The sequence below is a fragment of the Eptatretus burgeri genome, chromosome 18 (genome assembly GCF_056783735.1).
Source record: "Eptatretus burgeri isolate ZD-2024b chromosome 18, Ebu_testis_v1, whole genome shotgun sequence".
In the NCBI taxonomy this organism is placed as follows: Eukaryota; Metazoa; Chordata; class Myxini; order Myxiniformes; family Myxinidae; genus Eptatretus; species Eptatretus burgeri.
Window position 1 is genome coordinate 31937844 of NC_140978.1, and position 25958 is coordinate 31963801.

Below are 25958 nucleotides of genomic sequence, written 5' to 3' on the forward strand. Positions count from 1 at the left end.
GGAGCTTGGCAGGGCGGGGCCAAGTCCCAATAGGGGAGCACAATTCGGGTAACTGTGTGTCGCTTCGGGTCATCACCCCACCCTTCGCCCAGGGCTTATAAAAGGCGGATCGCGAAGCCGTCTGCCCTCTGTCTCTCTCTGCACTTCCTCGCCTGCCTGCCTCGCCCACTTCTCCGCCTGTTTGTCTCACCCCCGTCCTTCGTCTCTCTGCTCCCCCCACTCTTCACTGCACCCCGTTGTCTGCCTGTCACTGCATCTACACTCGGGGTTGGTGTGCGACAGATGTTCTTCTGGACCAGTGCGGAGCACATGTTTCCACGAGCCCCGGCAAAGTGATCAAGCAGGAAATAATGCACAGACTCTTAAGGTGGGATTGCTCCAGCAGAGCGTCCCCCAAAGCGTACATGGTTGCACGGTCGGCCGACCGTGCCAGGTATTGCGAGGCCGTTAGTCTTCATCTGCTCTCTTTCCTTCTGGCTAACTAATCTTCATCGGGTTTGTGTATGTGTGTGTATGTAATGGCGCCTGTCGTAGCACAAGTTAAGATTGCAGAAGATATAAAGAGATAAGTCTGCTCTGTGTCTGCTTTTGTAAATTGCTTGCCTTTTGTCGCACCCCACAAATTCCTTCCTATCCCTGCTGTACATAATAATAAGCCCATTTACTGTGCCACATACCTTTCCTCGCCTGATTGTAAATAAATGCTTTGTGTGGAAATGTTCCCAGATCGTTTTGGTCTTTTCCTTCATTAGTCCAGCATGGTCAATATCCTCGCTTCGCCGGGACGTTATCTCCCAACAATCTGTTTTCTAGCCGGTACATCCTTGGCAGTAACACTCAGCTGCATCTGATCCTGTAAGGTGATCTGGTTTGAACAAGGCATACCGAGAGCGTGTCCACCAGTAATTAGATCACGTGACCATTAGGTAACCAGTATCCAGTAGATGGAGGACCCAAAGTCACGTGGTTGAGTTATTGGCGATCATGGTCGATTCGCCGATTCCAATGGTAATTGAGGTAACACCGGTCAATGAGTGTATTATGAGACTAAGGATTCATCACTCCTTGGGTGTAGTTTCTCTGGTCTCTGCATATGCTCTGATTGTGGCGAGAGACTCGAGCGTGGCATAGAATGCATCCTTCACTGTGAGATCAGTGGTTGATCAGTGCTCCAGGTAAGATACTCTTCTCGTCTTTGGGGATTTCAATGCATCGACTGGAACTGATAGGGATGGTTAATAGTCAGGGGTTGGTCCCCATGGGTCTGGAACTGTGAACCAGAACAGCACCAAGTTCCTTGACTTTGCAAGAAGTCATGGACTTAGGGTGACTGGTTCATGCTTTCAGAACCCACAGGCTCATCGATGGACTCGGTATTCCAACGCTGGTAGTATGGCAAAGGAGATTGACGATGTGGTCGTTGGCGAATGATCCAGAACTGCAGAGTCTACCAGAGTGCTCAGTTCCTCAATATCAACCATAGTCTTGTTGTAATAACTCTGAAGTTGCAGCTTAAATCTGGGAGAATGGTACCATCCCAGCCTTGGCTGGATGTTGGCAAACTCAAGGATGAGAGGGTAACTGTGGAGATTGCAAACCAGATAAATGGGGATTTGTGAGTGTCTGATTGCTTTGGGGAATCCTGAAGAGTTGTGGAGTGTCTTCAAACCACCATCCTTCATGTTGCCGGTGGATGTCTTGGAACTCACTGTTGAGCAAAGAAAAATTTTGTCTCGTAAGGGACACTGGATACCATTGACCAGTCGCAGGGACAGGCTAAATGGCAGAGTTGAGCTTTTGAGGGAGTTGAAGAGCAAAACTGTACGTGCACTGAGGGTGGACAAGGAAGCCTATGTGCGAGGAATCTGTGAGGAGGTAGAGCATCACCTGTGGTCAGGTGAACACTCGTCCTGCTTGCAGGGGACTTTGCGCATTGCATTCCTCCAAGCCTGTCTCTCGGTGTACTGCAGTTGGAGCGGAGGGTGGAGGGCTCTTGACAGAGGAGTCTGAAATGGAGGTTCGCTGGGACGGTTACTTTGAGCAGATGTACCAGGCTGTTCCACTAGCTGTTGAGTTGGATGTCGGGGTGTTCTTATCCCAATTGCTGACCCTCAAATTAACTGTGATCCACATTTGTTTGTGGAAACACAGGCTGTGGTGACCCAGTTGAAATTGGGTAAAGCTCCTGGGATCTGTGGCATATATGCCAAACTTCTCAAGGCTGGTGGAAATGCTGCACTCATGTTGCTGCATGCAGTTCTGTGCTCTGCCTGGAAAACAGGCATCATCCCAACTGACTGGAAGAGGGGCCTTGTTGTCCCTCTCTGTAAAGGGAAGAGTGATCGCTTGGACTGCAACAAATACCGAGGGGTGACGCTGCTCTCAGTGCCGGGCAAGGTCTTTGCTCGGATAATTATTGATAGGGTTTGCAAGCATCTACGTGAGCACCAGCACCCAGAGCAGTCAGGCTTTACACCAAAGAGGTGAACGATAGACCGTATCCTTGCTCTTCGGGTCCTCACCAAATGCAGATCAGAGTTTCAGCAGGGGCTGCTTGCAGCTTATGTTGATCTCTGCAAAGCGTTCAATTCAGTGACTTGGGATTCCCTCAGGAGGATTATTAGTCTCCGTGCGGTGCCACCAAAACTGATCAATCTGATGTTTGAACTATACTCTGGTACTGAGAGTGCTGTGATATGTTGTGATTCCATCTCAGAGTTCTTTCCAGTTGTTACTGGAGTTTGTCAAGGGTGTGTTCTGGCCCCCACACTTTCCAGTGTGCGTATAGACTGGATTCTGTGGAAGATGTCAGAGAGATCAAGCTGTGGTGCTTCGTTTGGGAATGTTAAGATCTCTGACCTTGATTTCGCAGATGATGCAGTCATCTTGCGGAGACTCTGGAGATCGTTTTGGGGGGCGTCAGGGTGCTCCATGAGGAATCGGAGACAATGGGATTACGGGTTTCCTCGGTCAAAACTAAGATCCAGGCTTTCAATGACATCTTGAATGCTACTTTCTTGTCTGTAACTGTTTGTGGTGAGGATGTTGAGGCCATAGAGAGATTCACTTACCTTGGAAGTGATATTGTTACGAATTTGGGAATTCGATTGCACACAACATACAGGTTCCTTGAGTCAGCTATGTCGATAAGTGCTTCTTCCCTAGATAGCTCACCTTTCATTGTTTAAATGTTCAGAAATCGATGAGATGCGCTGCGGATCGATTTAATAGTTAGGGAACGAACAATGGAGACATCGCCCCCTCCTCTTCTGCGAAGAGCAAGAAGAACCCTGCCGTCCCGTGACTCATGATGTCAACAACTCCCTCCCACCCGTGGTTGAGCGGGTGGGCATGAGTCACGAGGGCATGAGTCACGCCGGGTGTGGAGGAGGGAGGGGGGCGGAGAAGGATAAGAGGAGATCGTTTTCTTTTTTTCGTGGGTCAGTAAGCTATTTGCTTCAGCAGAGGGTAGTCATTCAGCAGACCTTCGGGTCCAGTTTGGCTTGGGTTAGGGTTGAGGCCTTCGTAAGTTTTTTGCTTCGGCTGGCTCAGTGAGCTGCAGCTGAGGCCTGGCTCGGGAGGAGGCTTTTGCTTTGGTGGTTCAGTGAGCTTCGGCTTCTGTTTAGCTCGGGAGAGCTTTTTGCTTTGAGCTGCTTTGTTTTGGAAGGAAGTTGAGCCGGTTGCTTGGCTCGAGCTGTGAATGGTGGCTTCTTCTTCCTCTTCTTCTTGGTTCGTGGAGCTCTTTGTTCTCCATTTTGGTTCCCGGCTTGGTGCGACTCACTCATCGACCTCTTCGTGGAGGTGGTTCCTCGGGGAAGCGACGCATCGACGGGAAGGATCGGTGCCTCATCTCACCAGTATGTGTTGAGATCGTGGGGGATTCGTGGGAGCTCGGGAAGGATCGCGGCTCGGCGATTGGATCCAGCTCGCTCTCGCTGGAGCCCGGGTGCGAACAACTTGAAGACCACACGAGTTGGAGAGGTTCGAGATAGGTTCTGGGTTTGAGCTCACCTGTCCTCCGAGCTGGAGCTGGTTATTAAAGGCCCCTGCCACCATTTCTTGGGTGTGTGTGTGTGTGTGTGTGTGTGTGTGTGTGTGTGTGTGTGTGTGTGTGTGTGTGTGTGCGCGCGCGCGCGTACGTGTAGCCGTGGGCCCGTCTAATAAGTAGGAACTGCTGTTAAGTGCAAGTGACTGTACATAATAAGTATACGGTTGTAGTTCTTTTCTCGTGCTTTTGTTGCTTGTACAATTGCATACATGCTTGCCTTGTTTAATTGCATACGTGCTTTATTATAATAAATGTCCTTGTGTGAATGTAAACCTGTTCGTTGCGTCCATTCCCTCATTGAACTGCCCCATCTTGCACTCGGAAAATAGTTAGTTTTTAAATAGCCGATAAATAGAATCGGGTCCGGCGAGGTCTGGCGATAATACCCGCTCGGTTATCACAGAACGGAACGGACCGCTTAAGCGGTTCGTGTCCAAGCAGGCCTTCGCCGAGGTCCGGTCCCTCGGAAGGTTACCCGCGCGGGTACTTAGGTATATCGATATTCGGCGATTGACCCTATTTTGCGTGGGTAGAATACGGACTGGGACGTGGTGGGATTAAAAATCCACTCGTGACTGATTTCTGGCGTTGTTCCAGAAAGTCACGACTGGATTGTCCGTTCGGTGGGCGAAGCGACCGCTATTGGTTCGACGCGGTCGTTCGAACGCCGACGGGCGGGAAATCTACAACAATATTTATGTTTCTGATGGCTGTGAGCCAGAGGTCAAGAGACGTCTGGATCGGGCCCGGGGAGTCATGAATTCACTGGATAATGGGGTGTGGTGCTGTCGGTACTTGCGCAGGATGATGAAAGTCTGAGTCTTCAGGTCCTTGGTGCTTCCAGTCTTGCTGTACGGATGTGAGACTTGGACTCTGACCAGGGATCTGAGATGGAGACTTAATTCCTTTGGTACCAGGTCTCTTCGGAGTATCCTTGGCCATCGTTGGTCAGACCTTGTTTCCAATGAGCAGTTGCTGAGGGAGACTCAAATGAGATTTGTTACCTGCATCGTCCGTGAGCATCAGCTGCGGCTGGATGGACATGTGGCTTGTTTTCCTGACGCCCATCCTGCTCACTAGATTCTCTCAACGAGGGAGCCTTGTGAATAGAGGCAAACGGGCCAACCACATGCCTTGAGGCTCTTTCCAACAGTCATTTGCGTCTTCGGGCTCTTTCACCGGCGTTTTATTTGCTCCACTCTTTCAACAGTTGTTTTGCGGAGACCCTGAGGCACAAAGTCAGCAGGCACTGGACACTGCTCCCTGAGGTCACACTGACAGTTCTTAGCACTTTCGCTCCTTTGGTTTTTACCTCACGAACTGTCATCATGAGCGAGGCGTCGAGGCTATGAGGGGGTGAGCGGAGCCAAGCCAATTTACAGGACCAAAACCAAGCTACAAGACAGACACATCTGGTAGGATCTCACACTTAAGTTATTCCCTCACACATGTTTTCTGCTGAAACTTTATCACTTTCCCTTTTCAAATGCACTCGCACTGCGCACGCACGCACACACGCACACACCTCTTCTCCACACACCCGAGACACCTCACAGTCTTCTCACGTCTCTCCTTTTGTGTTGAATAGTGGTTGTGAATGCTTGGGCTCACGTTAGTAGTAGGTAAGGCGCTTGTTAAGTGTGTTCTGTCTTTCTTTTCTCTTTCTCTGATCTTATTGCTGTACAAATTGCTTAACCCTCATTTCTCCCCCATGCCATTGAAATCCTTATGTTCCCTCCCCCCTCTTTTTCATGCTCCTCACTTGTGTAAATAAACCTATTATTGTTGAATCTATCTGTCCATGTTCGTCTTTTCCACCATTGTTCTATCACTGTCGCACGAAGATAGCTTGGGAGGTTGAGATTCCTGACGGTTCGGTTTGCAAGGTCCAGCGTGTGCTAGCAGTATAGCTCGGCCGCATTCAAGATCACCATGTAAGGTAAGCAGCAAATTTACTGAGGGTGCGTTCCCCAGTCAGAAGGCCACGGGACCCCCCAGTTTTAAGTTTGTTAGACGGACAGACACGGGACTCGTGGTCACTCGATTGGCATTCGTAGTTGTATCGCAACCCACCGTGGAGTGAAGTTATTCACTGCCAGTGGCCTCATGTCCGGAGGAGTTCAAGAGAAACCGGAGATTTCCCCCTCGTCGTCGACTCGAGCCCCGAGGCCGCAACAATATATATATATATATATATATATATATATATATATATATATATATATATATGTGAAAAGGTCCAAGTGGTCTAAAGCTCGAAATAGAAAATGGTTGAAAGCTGTCTAATCTGTCTGAAGGTTGTAAGGGGTCTGAGGGTTCGAAAGGGACTTAAGCGGTGTAAAGGCCTAAAGGTTCTAGGTTATAGAGTATAAAGGTCCAGCGTATAAAAGGGTGAAGGGATCTAAAGGTGTCAAAAGTGTTAAAAGGGTCTTTAAAGTAAAAGGGTTCTTAAAGGGTCTAAGGCACTGTTCTTCATTGCAATGCCCACGAGACACTGGTGGCCCCTGGTGGCCTAAAGTGCAGCCCCTGATGTGTGGCCGATAATACACAAATGTGAAAACACCAGATCATAATCCACGATAAATGCTATAAAATGAGTGTTCCAACGCGAAGCATAAAAGTAACAGAACAACATCAGTAGATGGCAGTTTACAAACAATTATGCTTGCAGCCCAGGTAACTACAATGAAGAAGAGTACATGGAGGCAGGGCCTAACAGCAGCCATTATGGAGTCCTGCAGGTGGTGTGGCGGCTCTCACACCGATGCCTTATCGGAAAAAGTGGCCCCCCTCTAAAATATAGTGAAGATCATATCTTTTATGAGGGTGTGGCTATGAGGGGGTGGGCGGAGATCTAAAGGGTCTTTTGGGTCATTGTGGTCTTTTGGTGATCGGGGAGAATTGGGTCATCTGGGTCTTTTGTGTCATCAGGGTCTATGGGTGTTTGGGGTCCAAAGGGTATTTTGGGTCCTCAGAGTCTTATGGGTCATCAGGGTTTTTTGGGTCCTTGGGAACTTTTGGGTCACCTGGGTCTTGTAGGTCTTTGGGGTCCTTGGGCTATTTTGGGTCCTCAGGGTCTTCAACAGTCTAAGGGGTCTCAGCAGTCTAAAGGGTCGAAAAGTACATTCCAATAGTAGGTAATTAACAGACATATGTGTGTGAAGTCGGGGTGAAACTGACGTTCAAACAGTACGTAATTCATAGACACGCAGTCACACACCTTCGTGAACAGAGGAACAGTGTTTTTCGTTTTTCGCGTTTGAAATGTACATATATTTATTTGCAAATGTGCGGGAAGAGAAACGTGAATTTGTAGCCTGTGATCCCAGAATCAAGAGTTATAGGCTCAGATTAGAATCCAAAAGATGCTTAACCCAGGCCAACATTTCTTTACACCGCTTGGTGACTACTTTGGCTTGCCTCGAAGATGGAGAGAATCCGCGCATCACGAAGGTAACGTTCATACGGGTAAGTTTTCATAAACCCGAGGCCACCCAATACTTGCAAGGCCTCACTTACACAGACCCACGCTCCTTCCGAGCTGAACACCTGCACAAAGCATGCATCACACAGCTCTTCAAACAAAAAGCATAAAAATGGTGAATCAAGAACAACCTTTAGAGTCATCAAACAAAAATGGTATTCCAGCACATCACACCACTTCTCCAAATCACAATACAAGGCCATCTGTTGGGTGCTTTGAAAGCACAGTGCCATTTTAGAGGACAAAACAGAATTTGCTGCTTTTGTGAACAATAAGTACAAATATACTGCATAGTCATAAAAATAAATTGGTCAAAAAGCAGCAAAACCACAAACGACCTTAACCATAGCGGCCTCGACGGAACAATCAGGCATTCCAGGACGATCCAACATGCCAGCAGTCAGGTATGCCATGCTTTCCATCACGTATGCCTGCATCGCCATCACAGCAAACTTTTCCTATGGGTTTAAAAGATATGGCATGACCACACATCATCAGTGGTTTCAAGAAGAAACATTTTAAATGTCAACAAAGAATGTTAACTCATCAGCCAGACATCAGACTCATCAGGCAAATGGAACAGTCAGTCACTGGAGGACAGTACAACACATGGACAAACAAGAGGTAGGAGCAGAGGAGGAAGTCCCGGCCAGAGAAACTCATAGGTGTTTGGGAGGTGTTGCAGCAGTACACCGAGGAGAAATGGAGTTCTTGATTTACAGCGAGACTCCGTTGACAGGACGGGGTTCAGTTCAATCAAACAGGAGGAAACAAGACCAATTAAAAGAAAGAAGACAACATACAAGATCCAAGAATCACATGGCAGCAGTTGGTCAAATCGCTTTGAAATCCAATCGGCTCTGCACCATTCCACGTCAGTGGTGTACTGCTGGGTAGCATTCCGATGTCCACACAGACCAATAGCAGAAGGTATCCGTTGAATAAAATAAACTTTATTATTAATTTTCATGAAATAAGTTCAGGTGTTTGTACATTATTCTTTCACAGCCAAACCGTCGCACCTGAAGGCCACACATTTTGGGTGTCCGTACTTCAGAATCTGGGCAAGGTTTTAAGCTACCACATTGGCCCTGAAGGCCATTTTGAGGGCACCGAAGGTTGCTATATAGTGTATATTGGGCTGTGGGGTCAGGTATTGCTGCCACCAGCTCGCAGGCAAAAGGTAATCACCATGAGGCCAATAACTTCAGTGCTTTTACACCGTTTGGTGGTGTCCAACACATCCCAAAACCAACGCCGGGAAAAGCTTGCCCGTCTAGTATTGCAACATTTATTATTTCTTCCATTGGTAGCACAAAACCAAGCAGATTATGGGATCTTAACAACAAAAATGTGAATGTAATACTTTCTACAAAGTACAATAAATATCTCCATTTGATTAAACTGAAGAATGGTACTTCATTCTACAAATCAAATCAAAGGGCACAACACATAGTATGTTGGAGCAAACAAGGAAATGTACCTGGATCATTCCAAAATCGCCGAGACGTTTGTTGAACTGTTTCCTCGTGCAGGCATACTCGGCCGACATGGCTGGACCAAAAACAATAGGTCAAGGCACCAGAGAATACCATTCAGGAAAAGGGACAGGTAGACACAAAGAGTTTCATGAAGAAAGGGACAGGAAGATATAGGGGCCAACAGAATGGCGCATCTCAGGAAAAAATGAACCAAGTACTCAAGCAAAAGCATATTGGGTTATAAAGAGCCCCGAAAGGGCAACACATCCATGTTTTGGGTTTCTATCCACCCCTATTGTGACCAGTATAAACATAATGTTCCCCTACCACCTTGTAAAAGATCCCTCCTCGTGATTTACTCGAAAAAGTAACAGTACAATGCGTTATTAAAGAAAAATGTTGCAGAGACTTTCATTTTAAATTAATGGGACATCATGATATGCAAGACAAATGCATGTACAATTTTAGCCAATGAACGCACGTATTGGCATACACAGATGGACGCAGAGACAGACATGGTACCAATTAGTCTTCTAATCATCGCAGCACAAAGGCTCCCCATGCTGAACCTGCCAGTGTTCAGGATGTTCATGGCAATCTGCATGCCCGAGGCACAGATTGAACCGTGCATGACAAACCTGCATTTAATTTGTCATGTACAAACCAGTCATTACTGACATCATAACAACCAGCATATGTGAAGGACCCCAGATTGGCCCAAGGGTAACACAAGCAGCCAAATACAAGGTGACTGCAGAAATGGAGGGTAAGCTCTCAACATAATAGGCATCTCCCATGATGAAGCCGAAGCACAAGCATAAGAAGGGCTGTTGCGCTCATTCTGCAGGCAGGTCAGTGACAGGATTTTACCGACTCTCCTCTGGTCTCACCCTTTGCTCTTTCAGTCCTCAGTCCAATGCTCCACAAGCAACTCCAGGTCGCACGCTCCACTCCCCTGGGAGCACTCCTCTCCACTGAACACCTCAACTGTTGTGTTCCTTGCTTCTCCAGTCTATTGAACCAACTTCCTGAGGATGTTATATCCCACTCCTGCCTCCACAGCAGGTAGTACACTTCAATCTCAAGTGTCCCCGTCCTTACCCACAATCGTTCTTACACTCATTAACCCTGCCTAGCCCAATCCTCTTATTTGCAATTTGCGTTTCCTACTCTACTCTTGTTCATTCATTCCTTTGCTTGTTGTGTCGAGCTGTTGTCCTGCTACCCATTGTCAGTTCATGCCTTCTGTCACCCCACTCTTCCATGAGATTTGACCTTGTAAAAAGTGAGAAATCCAAGAAAGTTATCAAATACTCTCAAGTTTTATAAACCTTGTAAAAACAAGTAATGGAAGCTTCAGCTTTGAAAACATAGAAAAGGACAAGTGGATGCTTTTATTATTTGATACGAAGTCAAATCTTGTGTAAGAGCTGGAACATAGAAGAGACCAGAACATGATAAAAGGAGAAAAAAACAGTGGAAAGGGTGGGATGAGGGCAGGGTGGGGGGACAGAACAGAGTGACACTTGGAGGAAGAACGAGCAGGGGGAAGATACCACCTCAACTCACCTTGAAACCACCTCCAACATTACCAATAACATTTTCCACTGGCACGGGAGTGTTTTCAAAATTGACTTCACATGCTGCAAGTAGGAGTGATACAGTGTCAGAAAATCTGTACAGAGAGCAGCCAGGCTCAGTACGAGGTTTCAACAAGAATAAATGGTATACTGACTGTTTGAGCCTCGGATTCCCATTTTGTCTTCTGGCTTTCCACTTGTGATGCCGCCAAACGCTCGCTCCACAATGAAAGCCGTGATCTTGTCGGTACTCTGGCCCTGAGCGTCAGGCACCGTAGTACGTGCGAACACTGTGAACACGTCGGCGATCCCACCATTGGAGATCCACACCTGCAGGATTTTTGAGAAGTGCTGAACATGGACGATGCTAGTAGAAATTAAATAAATATTTCCACACAAACAGACATGTTTCTATATACCTCTTTCATTTACCTCATAGCACCGTGGTATAATACACATCAAAAGTATTTTCCCGGGAAAATTGATTTGAATGGTAGGATTGCGAGTGCAATATGGAACAATGATCAATTGTAGGGTGGGGGGGGGGTCGAAAGTGGAGGGTGAGGAGGGGGGTGGGTGAGGTGGAGGATTTTCCACAATTAATGCCCCACTCACTGCAGAGAGAAATTCACTCTTTTGATCCGATAGCCTTTTGTTAGCTTGAAGGGTTAACAAAAGGAGATCAGATAAACATATGTTTATGAACTTTTATTAAACGAAAAGCAGGGTTAAGCAATTAGTTCACATTGTCTGTCTGTCCGTCTGTCTGTCTGTGTCTCCAAACATAAGTTTATGATCGAGGAATAACTTAATTTCAATTGAATGTTACATTTTGAACGAATCGGAAGACAAATTTGCCATTTCAAAGAACTTTGGTTCTGAATTCCACCCGATGGCACATGCACAGAGAGGAGCGAGATAGTATTTGTACTGTATGTCTGGCAGTCAAACGAAATTGAACATCATTCTATGGATGCAAATTTCTCCAAAATAAGCATAATGGGTTTAAGGGTGATAAAAAGATTTTAAAATGTTAACTTGTAACTTTGAAATAGTAAATGTTTTTAGCATATAACACAATGTATTGTTATAAACCTTTAATGGGAAATGGATTCAAATACAACATGATTAATACATCAATGTGCTCGAGCATGCATCTATTTTGAATATATATATATATATATATATATATATATATATATATATATATATATTTGTATTTTAAACGACCATATGTCTCTTTACTGTATTGGAAGGTTACCAGTCTGCCAAGTAAAACACCCCTCTTCCCCAAAACAGATCGGCCTTCCAAGTAATCTTTAATCTTTCTTCAGTGTCATAGAATCATCCATTGTTCTATTTAGTTTATTAAGGGATTCTTGTACAAAAATAATTATATATTGGCATCTGAAAATCTGTCTGGAAGCAGAAGTCTAGCTTAAATGGAATGCGTGTGAAGGTAATGTCCAGACATCTTTTTGAACTCCTATCAACTTCCAGATCGTAAATGTCCTCCAGTCCTTTGAATTCAAACTGACCTCCAAATGGCTGTTGCAATAAGGCTATGAGTGATCTCTTCCCTGAACCCCAAAACTTCAGCCTTGGCGCTATTGTCTCAAGGATGACAAGACATTATCTTATGATCCACCCCCCCCCCCCACCTTACACCTGCATACTATACAAGAACTCAAAAAAATACACGTAAGGCAGAATCAGAGGAAGAGCATGTAGATTGAATCTCCTCTGGCTCTCCATATGCATGTGTGTGTCATTTAATAAATGACTCAAATGTACAAGAGGAATTGAGAATTCTTCAACAATTCCAAAAAGGAAACCCACTATTTTTAAGGATGCCATAAAGGACACAAACAAGCCCAAAGAACTGATGCAGCATGTTAAATAAAGTGGTGTCAAAGACACTGCATCAATGGTGGTAAACTTCCAATTTTATTTTTTTCCTAAACCTCTAAAATATTTATTTAATTTCAATTGAATTACATACTTAAACACTGAAGAACACAAATCGACTTTTCGGCACTTTCGAAATCCTTCCCTTTAGAAGTACTTGGAGAAAATAGTACGGATTTTATATCATCTCGACCAATCAAATTTACCACTGGCAGATCCTGCCCATGTCCTTTTTTTCTCAAGACTGCAAGGGGTAGTGTGTTCTATGAACTCAAGTTTTGGCAAGCTATTCAGGATAAACTATATGTTGAGGCCCTTTTGTAAGGAACAAGAATGGCTATGATTTGGCACAAGATGCATGATTTGAGGGCCATTCATCTCTCTGGCCATTTGAGCAGGATCATTAAAAAATTAAAAATATCGGCTTCTACACAAGTGACCCTGAGGAGTTACCTTTGTGCCGTTCAACAGGAAATTCTTGCCATCCTCACTCAGTGTGGCTCCAGTCTTGATGGATGCAGCATCACTACCACTGCATGAATACAGCAGGCATTGTGAGATTAAACAAAGCATTTCCTCTGTTATTCCAATAATCAAATGGTTGTGACAATCAGCAAGATCATTACACACCTCCCTGGCTCCGTCAGGCAAAAGGCAGCAATTTGCTCGCCAGACGAGAGCTTTGGAAGATATTTCTGTTTCTGTTCCTCCGTGCCGGCAATGAGGATGCCCTGAAAGTAGTAAAGGATAAGGACCTCTCAACTTCACAGGAACACCCCGACAGCCAGAAAATAAATGTACCAAACAGACTGACATCCGAGCAACGATCTTCGCCGAACAAACACAGCGGTCTCATTTAGCTCTGCTATAAAAAAAAAAAAAAATATATATATATATATATATATATATATACATATAAATAAATAAAAACCTATTGGTGGTGTTACATCAAATCATGTTCTTCACTCTCATTCTTCCTGGTGGAAGTTATCTCACGCACTCTTGCATACATTACCATTAGTTTTTAGCTTATCTGGAATGTAAATTCCAGGTAAGGTATTGTCATCGCGCACCATCCGTCCGTCCGTCTCCTTTTTCAAATTTTCCGGCCAAACTGCTGGGCCGATGCCGCTGAAATTTGGCAGCAATATTCCACTCCTGACTGGGATTACAAACCTCATTCCGGTTACATGACTTTAAGTAGGTCAAAATGGTTGCCATAGTAAATTTATTCAAAAATCTTCTACTCCAGACCCACCAGTCACAATGCTACCAAATTTGGGTGACAACATTAGACCATGGTAAGGATGTGAAATTGCGGAGGTCATGCCGATCATGTGACTGGAAGTGCGTCAAAATGTCCGACTGAGTAAATTTTGGGGAAAATCACGAAAATTCCTTTAAAAATGTTCTCCAGACCCACCAGTCAGGATGTTACAAAATTTGGGTTACAACATTAGGAAAGAGTCCTAATATTAAATTGTGGAGGCCATGTTGATCACTTGACCAGAAGTGTGTCAAAATAGCAGTTGTACAAATTCCTTCCAAATTCTTCTTCTCTCGACGCACCAGTCAGAATGCTACCAAATTTGGGTTGCAACATTAGGGCAGGGGAGGGATATTAATTAAATTGTGGAAGTCATGCCGATCATGTGACCCGAAGCGTGTCAAAATGGCAGACTTAGTAAATGTTTGGGGAAATCACAAAATTCCTTCAAAAACCTTCCTCTCCAGACCCACCAGTCAGAATGCTACCAAATATGGGTTCCAACATTAGGTCAGGGCCCAGGTAAGCTACATGTCCAGTTTATATTCTCACCAACCCTGCCCTACCTGTCTATTGCAGTTTTATCCAATCACTCTGATGAACACACTGCAGATAGAGCAGAGAGTGGTAGGCTCTTGACAGAGGAGTCTGAAGTGAAGGCCCGCTGGGCCGGTTACTTTGAGCGGTTGTACCAGGCTGATCCCCCAGCTGTCGAGTTGGACGTCAAGGGTGTTCCAATCCCTGTTGCTGATCCTCGAATCAACTGTGGTCCACCTTCGCTTGTGGAAACAAGGGCTGCGGTGAACCGGTTGAAACGGGGCAAAGCTCCAGGGATCTGTGGCATCCATGCTGAACTTCTCAAGGCTGGTGGAAATGCTGCACTCGTGTCGTTGCATGCAGTTTTGTGCTCTGCCTGGAACACAGGCATCATCCCAACTGACTGGAAGAGGGGCCTTGTTGTTCCTCTCTGGAAAGGGAAGGGTGATCGCCAAGACTGCAACTACTACCGAGGGGTGACGCTGCTCTCAGTGCCGGGCAAGGTCTTTGCTCAGATAATTCTTGATAGGGTTCGCCACCATTTGCTTGAGCACCAGCGTCCAGAGCAGTCAGGCTTTACACCAAAGAGGTCAACGATTGACCGCATCCTTGCTCTTCGTGTCCTCACCGAACGCAGATGAGAGTTTCGGAAGGGGCTGCATGCAGCCTATGTTGATCTCTGTAAAGCGTTCGATTCAGTGAATCGGGATGTCCTCTGGAGGATTCTTAGTCTTCGTGGGGTGCCACCAAAACTGATCGATCTGATGTCTGAACTCTACTCTGGTACTGAGAGTGCTGTGAAGTGTGGTGGTACCATCTCTGACTTATTTCGAGTTGTTACTGGAGTTCGTCAGGAGTGTGTACTGGCCCCCACACTTTCAGCACTTGTATGGACTGGATTTTAGGGAGGATGTTGGAGAGATCAAGCTGCGGTGCATCGTTTGGGAATGTCAAGATCTCGGACCTTGATTTTGCAGATGATGCAGTCATCTTTGCGGAGACTTTAGGTATCCTTTTGGGGGCCCTTGAGGTGCTGAATGAGGAGTCGGAGCCACTGGGATTACGGGTTTCTTGGGTCAAAACTAAGATCCAGGCTTTCGGTGACATCTTGGATGCTGCTGTCCTGTCTGTGTCTGTTTGTGGTGAGGATGTTGAGGTCGTGGAGAGATTCACTTACCTTGGCAGTGATATTCATGTCTCTGCTGGCTGTGAGTCAGAGGTCAATAGACGTCTGGGTCGGGCCTGGGGAGTCATGGATTCACTGGATCATGGGGTGTGGCGCTGCCGGTACCTGTGCGGGAGGACGAAAGTCCGAGTCTTCAGGTCCTTGGTACTTCCAGTCTTGCTCTATGGATGCGAGACTTGGACTCTGACCAAGGATCTGAGATGGAGACTTAATTCCTTTGGTACCAGGTCTCTTCGGAGAATCCTTGGCTATCGCTGGTCGGATTTTGTGTCCAACGAGCGGTTGCTGAGAGAGACTCGGAGGAGATTTGTTACCTGCATAGTCCGTGAGCGTCAGTTGCGGCTGTATGGACATGTGGCTCGTTTTCCTGACGCTGATCCTGCTCACCAGATTCTCTCAGCGAGAAAGTCTCATGAGTGAAGGAGGCCAGTGGGCCGACCACGTGCCTCGTGGTTGCAACAGATTGACCATCATCTCAAGGAGATGGGGATGGGCCTGGCATCTGCCTGGGGGATGGCCATACAGAGGCCCCTGGAGTACCGGCGGAAAGTGGACGTAGCGACGCGCTGTTCTGGCACATGCTCCCATACCTGACCTGACTCTGATGTTGTAGGGCTATTGTAAAATGCAGACATTCCACAATGTTGGTGAAGAAGCAAAGGAAGACCCTAAGCTTGAGCTACCTTAAGGCCGATGGCTTGGTGAGCAGCAAGTGTGACGGAGATGGAAGCATCCATGGAGATGCATTCTCCGAGTCGAGCATACATTGTGTTGGACAGGCCGAGACCCCCTGGAAAAAGGAACATAGAAGCAATGAGGAACAGAGGAAAGTTGGACAAACCATGGACCAGCACAGTTCGATACCAGTTCACTTACAAAGTGCCTTTTTGGATACTCATTAGCTGGTTTGACACCACTCATGAATGACACGTTTATACCCTTGTTATGCTGGCCCTCGATCATCATACAAAGCCTTACCATACTCGACTGGGACTTGCATGCCAAACAGGCCCAGCTCCCCCAAACGCTGCAATAGTTCCCGTGGTATTTTTGCCTCAGCATCGATATTTGCAGAATCCACTGCAAGAAGGAAGAATAGCAAGTTAAATAGGTGGGTCGTTAAAATTTGAGCTGGACTATATCAAAGCCAATAGTCTGTCAATGTCAATGGCTTGATGCGTGTGATGAACAGAAATAACTGTCTGTGCATAACTATCTGCTCATCCATCCTCTTCAAAGCTCTGCCTCACTTTCCACCATGTTGACCAAAAAAGAAAACAGTACATTGAAGCAGGAAACGCACGATTATGGGTTGTGCTTGCAACATCATAGATACATTCCCTCAAACGATAAAAAAAAATTTAGACACAGCTGTACTGAATAAATCTGAACCACCCTCGCATCACTGGATCTGTGATAAAAGAAATACCTCTTTCCAAAACCTCAGATAAATGGTCGAGGAGAGACTCTGATGCAAAAAAAAAAAAAAATTGCAAAAATCAGAAATACCTTCTTCATTGAAGAACTTCTCAACAGGAGCAACCAGCTGGTTGAGCTCATCCAGCTCATCATTGCTGATCTCAGGGAATGGGAATACCTCTTCCTACATAAAAGTATTTACAAAGCATTGCATTGGAACATATTCACCCACAAAACAGCACATACATTTCAATGTCATGGATGGTAAGGATTCTCAGACAATTCCACTGTCAGCTTGTAATGCTCAATAGTCAAAAAATTGATATTAAAAACAACTAAAACAAGCTCAAATGAGCTAAGATCCTCATCCTCTTAATGATGACGTCATAAAAAACGAATATGACGTCATTGTGATGCATCAGGTTTACGATAAATTATCTGTGCTACTGCCCGGCATGATTCCCGCAAACAAAATTCAAACAGCTTGCCTAGTTTCGGAGATAATGGCATAGGCGATTTCCATTAGCGGCGATATTATGATGTCAACTTTTTTTTCTAGGAAGAATTTCCAAAATCGGAGATGGTTACTGCCTGCGCGTGGGCGTTCTGCATATACATGGCAAGTTTCACGAAGATCCGATGAAAACTTTGGGTTAAGAAACAAAAAATGTCAAAAAAATAGGAATGACGTCATAAAAATTTATATGACGTCATAGTGATGCATCAAATGTGCGGTAATTCATCTCTGCTAATGCCCTGTTCGATTCCCGCAAACAGAATTCAAAAAGCTTGCCTAGTTTCGGAGATAATCTTTCAGGCGATTTCCATTTGCGGAGATATTTTGACATCATAACTTTTTTTCTCGGAGGAATTTTCAAAATCGGAGATGGTTTCTGTCTGCGCAGTGAATTTTTACATGTACATGCCAAGTTTCAGGAAGTTTCAATGAAAACTGTAGGCTGTGAAACAAAAACGTCCACAAGAAGAAGATGAAGAACAACAACGTGAGTAAGACTTAGAGATCCTCCATGAGGATCTAAAAACCAAAATAGGATCACTGGACCTGTAGCTTATCTGGGCCCTGGCCTAATGTTGTAATCCAAATTTGGTACCATTCTGACTGGTGAATCATGAGAAGAAGGTTTTGGAAGGAGTTTACCTGAACGCCATTTTGACACATTCCCCGTCACATGATCGACATGGCCTCCACAATTTAAAATGAGGACCCTGTCCCTTCCTCCCACCAGGTCCCCCTGGTGTGGAGAGTGGACAGATACGGACACCCAGCAGGATTAAATACAAAACCTGCCAAAGAGTGGAGGAGTTCTTTGTGAGCCAACGGACATCCATATCTGGTGCCAACTGCGTATTCGGATATCCTCCTGTGGTTGGTTCACTTTCCTACGAAGTTGGTGGCAGGATTTGCACTTCGGCCACCAAAAAACACTTAATTCCGCAACACACACTGAGGTGTGTGGCAGGGTGGTGCTGAGGTGTCGTCCACCAGACGGCGGTCTTCCTCAGGATAACCTGAGGCGCTCCCTTCGGGTGGGTGCCTGGAATGTCCTATCTCTAAGAGATGGGGATGGGCCAGGCATCTGCCTGGGGGATGGCCAGACAGAGGCCCCTGGAGTACCCACGGAGAGTGGACGCAGCGAAGTGCTGTGGCGCATTCTCCCTGTGTATGTATGTCTGCATGTATGCATGACAGTGTCCGAATGTTGTAACCCAAATTTGGTAGCATTCTGACTGGTGAGTCTGGAGAAGAAGATTTTTCAAGGAATTAATGCGATTTTCCGAAAAGTTGACCAAGTCGGCCATTTTGACACTTCTGGTCACGTGATTGGCATGACCACCACAATTTAATATTCATACCCTGGCCTAATGTTGCAAGCCAAATTTGATAGCATTCTGATTGGTGGGTCTGGCGAAGAAGATTTTTGAAGGAATTCATGGGACCACCATTTCATGACACTTCCAGTCACGTGATCGGCATGACCACCACAATTTAATATTCATACCCTGGCCTAATGTTGCAAGCCAAATTTGATAGCATTCTGATTGGTGGGTCTGGCGAAGAAGATTTTTGAAGGAATTCATGGGACCACCATTTCATGACACTTCCGGTCACGTGATCGGCATGACCACCACAATTTAATATTCATACCCTGGCCTAATGTTGCAACCCAAATTTGATAGCATTCTGAGTGGTGGGTCTGGCGAAGAAGATTTTTGAAGGAATTCATGGGACCACCATTTTGACACTTACGTCATGTTATCGGCATGATCTCTGCAATTTAACACCTCTACCCTGGCCTTATGTTGTAACCCAAATTTAGAAGCATTCTGACTGGTGAGTCTGGAGAAGAAGTTTTCTGAAATTTTTTTTTTTATGAAGTCAGCCATTTTTACCGACTTCAAGTCAGGTCAGGTCAGGTATGGGAGAATGCGCCGGGGCAGCACATCGCTGCGTCCACTTTCCGCCGGTACTCCAGGGGCCGCTGTCTGGCCAACCCTAGGCAGATGCCTGGCCCATCCCCATCTTATTGAGCTGCGGATCAACCAGCTGTAACCATGAGGCCCACAAAAGGATATCTAGAGTCTCCCAAAAGATGACTGCATCATCTGCGACATCAAGGTCAGAGATCTTGACATTCCTAAACGATGCACTGCAGCTTGATCTCTCCGACATCCTCCCCAGATTCCAGTACATACAAGCACTGAAAAGTGTAGCGGCCAGAACACACCACCAAAAAAACTCAAGTAACAACTGAAAATAAGTCAGAGATGGTATCACCACATCTCACATTACTCTCAGTACCAGAGTATAGTTCAGACATCAGATTGTCCAGTTTTGGTGGCACCCCACGAAGACAAAAGGGCATCCCGATTCACTGAATCGAGCGCTTTGCAGAGCTCAACATAGGCTGCAAGCAGCCCCTGCCAAAACTCTCGTCTGCGTTCATTAAGGACCGGAAGAACAAGGATACGGTCAATCGTTGACCTCTTTGGTGTAAAGCCTGACTGCTCTGGACGCTGGTGCTCAAGCAGATGGTGGTGAACCGTATCAAGAATTATCCGAGCAAAGACCTTGCCGGGCACTGAGAGCAGCGTCTCCCCTCGGTAGTTGGTGCAGTCTTGGCGATCACCCTTCCCTTTCCAGAGAGGGACAACAAGGCCCCTCTTCCAGTCAGTAGGAATGATGCCCGTGTTCCAGACAGACCACAGAACTGCATGCAACGACACGAGTGCAGCATTTTCACCAGCCTTGAGAAGTTAAACATGGATGCCACAGATCCCAGGAGTTTTACCACATTTCATCTGGTTCACCACAGCCTGTGTTTCCACAAACTGAGATAGATCACAGTTGATTGGAGGATCAGCAATAGGGATATCAACACCCGACATCAAACTCGACAGCAGGTGGATCAGCCTGGTACAGCCGCTGAAAGTAACTGGCCCAGCGGGCCTTCACTTCGGACTCCTCCGTCAAGAGCCCACCACCCTCCACTCTAACTGCAGTACATCAAGCGACGGGCTTGGAGGAACGCAATATGTGAATCCCCTTATAAGCTGGAAGACAATCACTTGACCACAGTTTAGAATCTAACCCCTCAAAGATTCCTCGCTTGTAGACCTCCTTGTCCACCCCCAGTGCACGTACAGTTTTATGCCTCGCTCCCTGAACAGCTTAGCTTTGCCATTCAGCCTGGCCCTGCGACTCTGGTCAATGGTATCCAGTGTCCTTTGAGAGATGAAATTCTTCTTTGCCCAACGGTGAGTAACAAGACATCCACCGGTAACATCAAGGACAGTGGTATTGAAGGCACTCCACAACTCTTCAGGATTCCCCAATGCACTCAAACCTCCCCAAATCCCTACTCATCCTGTTCATAAACTCCTCAGCTAACCTCTCATCCTTGAGCTTGCCAACATCCAGCCTAGGCTGGGATGGTACCATTTTCCTGGATTTAAGCTACAACTTGAGCTGCCACAACAAGCCGGTGGTCAGTATTGAGGAACTGAGCACTCTGGTAGACCCTGCAGTTCTGCATCATCCTCCAGCGACCATCAAAGAGCACATGGTCATTCTCCTTTGCCACACCACCAGCGTTGGAATACCAAGTCCAGCGATGAGCCTGTGGGTGCTGAAACAATGAACCAGCCATGCAAATTCCATGACTTCTTGCAAAGTCAAGGAACTTCGTGCTATTCCGGTTCACAGTTCCAGACCCATGGGGACCAACACATGTTGCATAACCATACCTATCAGTTCCAGTCTATGCAATGAAATCCCCGAAGACTAGAAGAGTATCTTGCCTGGGGCATTGATCAACCACAGACTCGAGTGTGGCATAGAATGTGTCCTTCACGGTGAGATTACTCGCCTCAGTTGGATAATTTATAGAGACCAGGGAAATGACACCTAAGGAGTGACGAATCCTTTATCTCATAATACGCTCGGTGACCGGTGTTACCTCAATTATCATTGGAGTCAGCTTATTGGACACAGCTACAGCAACTCCTTGGGCATGGTAACCATCAGAGTGACCAGACCAATAGTAGGTGTAACCACCCATCATGATCACGCTACTATCCAGTCTCCAAACCTCAGAGAGAGCTGCAATACCAATGTCCAAACGCTTGAGCTCAGATTATAACAAAGACAGGTGATCATCCTCTCTTAGGGATAGGACATTCCAGACACCCACCCGAATGGACTGCCTCAGGTTAACCCAAGGAGACCGCCTTCTGGTGGACGACACCTCAGCACCAACCCGACACACACGACCGCCATCTGAACCGGGAAGGTTACCCCATGGTTTCCCTCCGATCATCAAAGAGTGGGGGTCCTGAAGGCTTTGCCCCGATCCTGTCATCCGATGAGCTGCCTTGCAAAGGGCAGCAACACAGGAGGTACTCCCATGGAGTGGGTTTTCAGATAAATTTGTGCTTCTAGTATATTTTGCGGAATGAAGGGTGTTACGCTGGCTGGAATGCAAAGTCTGCCACCAACCTTCAAATAAAAAGTAACCCAACTGCAGGACGTCCGCAAACAGTTGGGCACTAGATATGGATGGCCGTTGGCTCACAAGAGGCTCCTCTGCCCTTTGACAGGTTTTGTTTTTAATTCTGCTGGGTATCCATATCATACACCCTTCTCACCAGGAATCCTGATGGGGGAAACGGTTTAGTCGCTGACAAACTGACTATGAAACAGGCTAGTACAGGTTTCCATGGTTCCTGCAGCAAGTCACAGATCTAATCTGACCTGAACTGACAACTTCAATTCACGTGATCAGAACGAGCTTTGCAATACCCGTTAACAGTCAGGAGCAGAACATTGCTGCCAAATTTCAGCCCGAATGGCCTCACGGTTTGGCCGGAGAAGTCGAAATCGGAGATTGACAAACGGACGGATGGACGGACGGTGCACGATAATACAAATTCCAGATAAGCTAAAAAAAATCTACACAATGTGCATTACCTGATTTGATGATGTTAAATGTCCACCTATAACTATTGAAAGTAAACACGATCATCTTTGTTATTTCAGTGTTAAAGAGTTGTGATTTGGAGATGAAATGAAAACAAAAAATAAGTCACATACTTCTCTGCAACCACCTAGTGTGTGTGTGTGTGTGTGTGTGTGTGTGTGTGTGTGTGTGTGTGTGTGTGTGTGTGTGTGTGTGTGTGTGTGTGTGTGTGTGTGTGTGTGTGTGTGTGTGTGTGTGTGTGTGTGTGTACGCACGTCATTCACCCAACGATGATGCCTCCATATCTGCCAACATGGATCAGCTCATAAACATCCATCCCAACTCGATACTCATCTGTGGCGACTTCAACTACCACCATGCTAGCTAGCTGAATGTTGTCTCCGCAACAACAAACCATGGTATTGCAGCAAAGGCCTTCTGCAACGCTGCGGATCTGGACAACTTTCCCAACCAAATTTCCGCAACTGGTACATCCTCCTTCCTGGAACTGGGAATGATCAACTTTCCATCCAACCTCTCCAGTTCCTTAAACCTTGTTATGGTCAAAGCCCATATCTCTGTGGCTATTGTTGGAGAGCAAACTCAACACCATATAATCTGGTTGCTTGCACAGGACAAGTGGTTGAGGGTGTGCAATCTGTCCTCTCACAAAAGGAACGGACTGTGATCCCCACAGTGCTCGATATTGATTCTGCATGGAAATACTTTCACAAGCACCTATCCTCTCGAATGCACCTGTTTATCCCATTCAGTTTTCAACAATCCCATCCATTCCCTTTGCCCCGATACATCGAAACTTGTGGTTTCGCGATATATAGTTTGACAGATAGAAAATGGATTTCAGACATTATTTTGTTTTCATCTTAACTGTTATAATTTGGATGAAACAGAATGAATCATAAATAATGCTCCACTGAACATTTGCCTTCCCAGTCTCTCACCTCAGGCTGCCTTCCCGCCAATCTGTCCCTGTCCCTGTCCTTGTCCCTGTACCTCTCTCTCTCTCTCTCTCTCTCTCTCTCTCTCTCTCTCTGAAGCGATGGGTAGTGGTTGCTCATGATAGGATAAAATAAGAAGGCAGCTGCATGTGTTATTTTTTCATATCTGTATGTTTGTTCTAAAATAGTTTAGCTCACAAATGAACTACAACCCAACAGCATATAGCATGGAGATAAACACTGCAGGACACACGAGCTCATCACAACGGCACAGTGACAAAAGATAAATAATAATAATAATAATAATAATAATAATAATAATAATAACAACAAGTCTGAAGACGACGATGGTTCATGAGCAGAATTTGACGATGTAGATTGTTTCAGAAGTCAAGGATGAGACAATGTGATAATTTTTGACCAAGTTATAAAAATGATCAACATGATGTGGTGCGGGTGACAAGTTATTAGCTGCAAAATGTCGAAAACCCGGTTTCGTTCAACAACTTTCAAAATTTGACCTTTGCATAACCTTTAAAGGTCACAAAACAATGTTGTGGACATTAAAATAAGGAAACGGGATATGTGCTATAGCTTAATGGAGTTAGTTCGTCGAAGAAGGTCGAAAACCCGGTTCGATTCTGACAACTTTGAAAATTTGACCTTTGCATAACCTTTAAAGGTCACAAAACAATGTTGTGGACATTAAAATAAGGAAACGGGATATGTGCTATAGCTTATTGGAGTTAGTTCGTCGAAGAAGGTCGAAAACCCGGTTCGATTCTGACAACTTTGAAAATTTGACCTTTGTGGCCTTTAAAGGTCAAAGGTCAAGGATTATGACCTTTGGTGCAAAAATTCCTCTGGAACATTCCAGGAACAATATAACGTCATATAGGCTATATAGCATTTCACACTCCTCGGATTATCCATACTTTGATGAAATCAGCGTAAAAACAAACTTGAAGGGGGCGCCACGGGCAAGGTGTTCGAGAGAGAGCAAAATGGTTTGAAGACTTTAAGTGGGGAATGACCTCAAGATTATGCACAAAAAATATTGTCATCCCAGCTCCAAGTTTGGGCGGTTGTATGATTTTTCTGTCAAAATTCGCAATTTTTTAAGTTTTAGACCTTTTGACCTTGGGATGAAAATGAAAAATCGGACACCGACAAGTTTTAGATAATTCATTTTGCTATTCAAATACCGAAGAACCCATTCCATTCAGTCAATTCCCTCGGAGAAGATAGATTTTTAATCCGACTACTCCCTAAAAATGGCTATTTTTTGGGCGTGGCTCCACCCACAATGGGTGTAGCACGCCCTCATCCAGGAAAACACAACTAGACATTGATATCGAACACATAACTAAGTTTCATCAAGACCAGATCAAAGTCCACAGAGTTATGCTCTGGACAGACAGACACACAGACATAACGAATATAGTGGTCACTCTGGCTGGCACTCGTGAACCAATAATAATAATGTATACAACCAAGAGTGTTCCACAAAGAAGTGTCCAAGTTAAAGGTTCATAATAACCCACTCTCATGGGATAATTCCAAAATGACAATAATATCATTATGTTAATATTTCACTCCTTGGGTAAGATGATGGAATTGCTCTAAAGCAGTGTTCTCTTAAGAACTGCCATGATCTGCAACATTCAAGCTCCTTGTGAGTGTCCTTCCATCCCTATTACCACTGTGAATCCTGCATGGAATATGGACCAAGCCTTCCTCACCTTGTTCAGTTCACCTTGAAACAGGTCCTTCGCGTAAATAGTTGACACTGATCCTGTGCGCAACAGCCGTGAGCAAGAGAGACTGTGATCGGTGGCAGGGTACAACCAGCATGGGACATGACCCGTCACACACCAGAATGACCTCCTGCTGGACCGTGTTCCACCGACAAGCAAACTTGCGGCACGCCGGGCCAGCATGTTTAACCTTCACTCTTTATCACCAAACACCTGCGTACAGAGGAACACCAAATATGGACATCGACTTGGTTATTCATTTGATTAAGTAAATGACTCCTGTTGTCCTGTCCAGCTCTGAAATTAGAAATAAGTTGAAGGCTTGTTGATGGTCGACCTATTTTAACATAGGATTCACACATCTTCATTTACTTCAACCCTTCTCTCCAACACCTGAAGGAGTGGAGCCAGAACTCTAAGCACACTCCATCACAACTAGTGGAGTGGCAACTCCACACTCTTAATCACAGAGCGAAGAATGGTGTTGGCTTAACGGTGAAGGTGGCTGGCTAAAGATCTTTGGGTCTTGAGATTGAGTCCTTGTCATGCTGCGAAATAATACCAGGTGGGTAGACTCAATCAGACATGCTTCCGTGGTCGGAAAAATGAGTACAATGCGACTGGAAACAGGGGCGCTGCATTAGCGTTACAGATGCACGCCCAGCAATGACGCAACCAGCACCCACAGTATCTGAGGCAACCCAGGATACTGCACACAACATAATAATTACACACTTGGTGGAAACAACCAAACACACATTCCGTGGCGCCGCGCCTGCCGGGGGCACCCCTTCCGTCGTGGCGCCGCGCCTGCCGGGGGCACCCCTTCCGTCGTGGCGCCGCGCCTGCCGGGGG

At 45.8% G+C, this 25958-nt stretch overlaps 1 protein-coding gene across 2 annotated transcripts in view; it reads right to left on the minus strand.

Annotated features, from left to right (window-relative positions):
* Positions 1-25958, minus strand: part of ACAD9 (acyl-CoA dehydrogenase family member 9) — a 46112-nt gene that overhangs the window by 17748 nt on the left and 2406 nt on the right. For both annotated transcript variants that reach the window (XM_085863805.1, XM_085863804.1), the window contains exons 2-13: positions 25089-25316; positions 17001-17094; positions 16470-16571; positions 16175-16281; positions 13132-13232; positions 12955-13033; positions 10749-10923; positions 10583-10656; positions 9536-9611; positions 9016-9086; positions 7871-7990; positions 7469-7597 (exon numbers count right to left, since the gene is read on the minus strand). In XM_085863805.1, coding sequence (XP_085719931.1) covers positions 7469-7597; positions 7871-7990; positions 9016-9086; positions 9536-9611; positions 10583-10656; positions 10749-10923; positions 12955-13033; positions 13132-13232; positions 16175-16281; positions 16470-16571; positions 17001-17094; positions 25089-25286 — 1326 coding nt within the window. In that variant the 5' untranslated portion in view covers positions 25287-25316. The remainder of the gene's footprint in view (positions 1-7468; positions 7598-7870; positions 7991-9015; positions 9087-9535; positions 9612-10582; positions 10657-10748; positions 10924-12954; positions 13034-13131; positions 13233-16174; positions 16282-16469; positions 16572-17000; positions 17095-25088; positions 25317-25958) is intronic.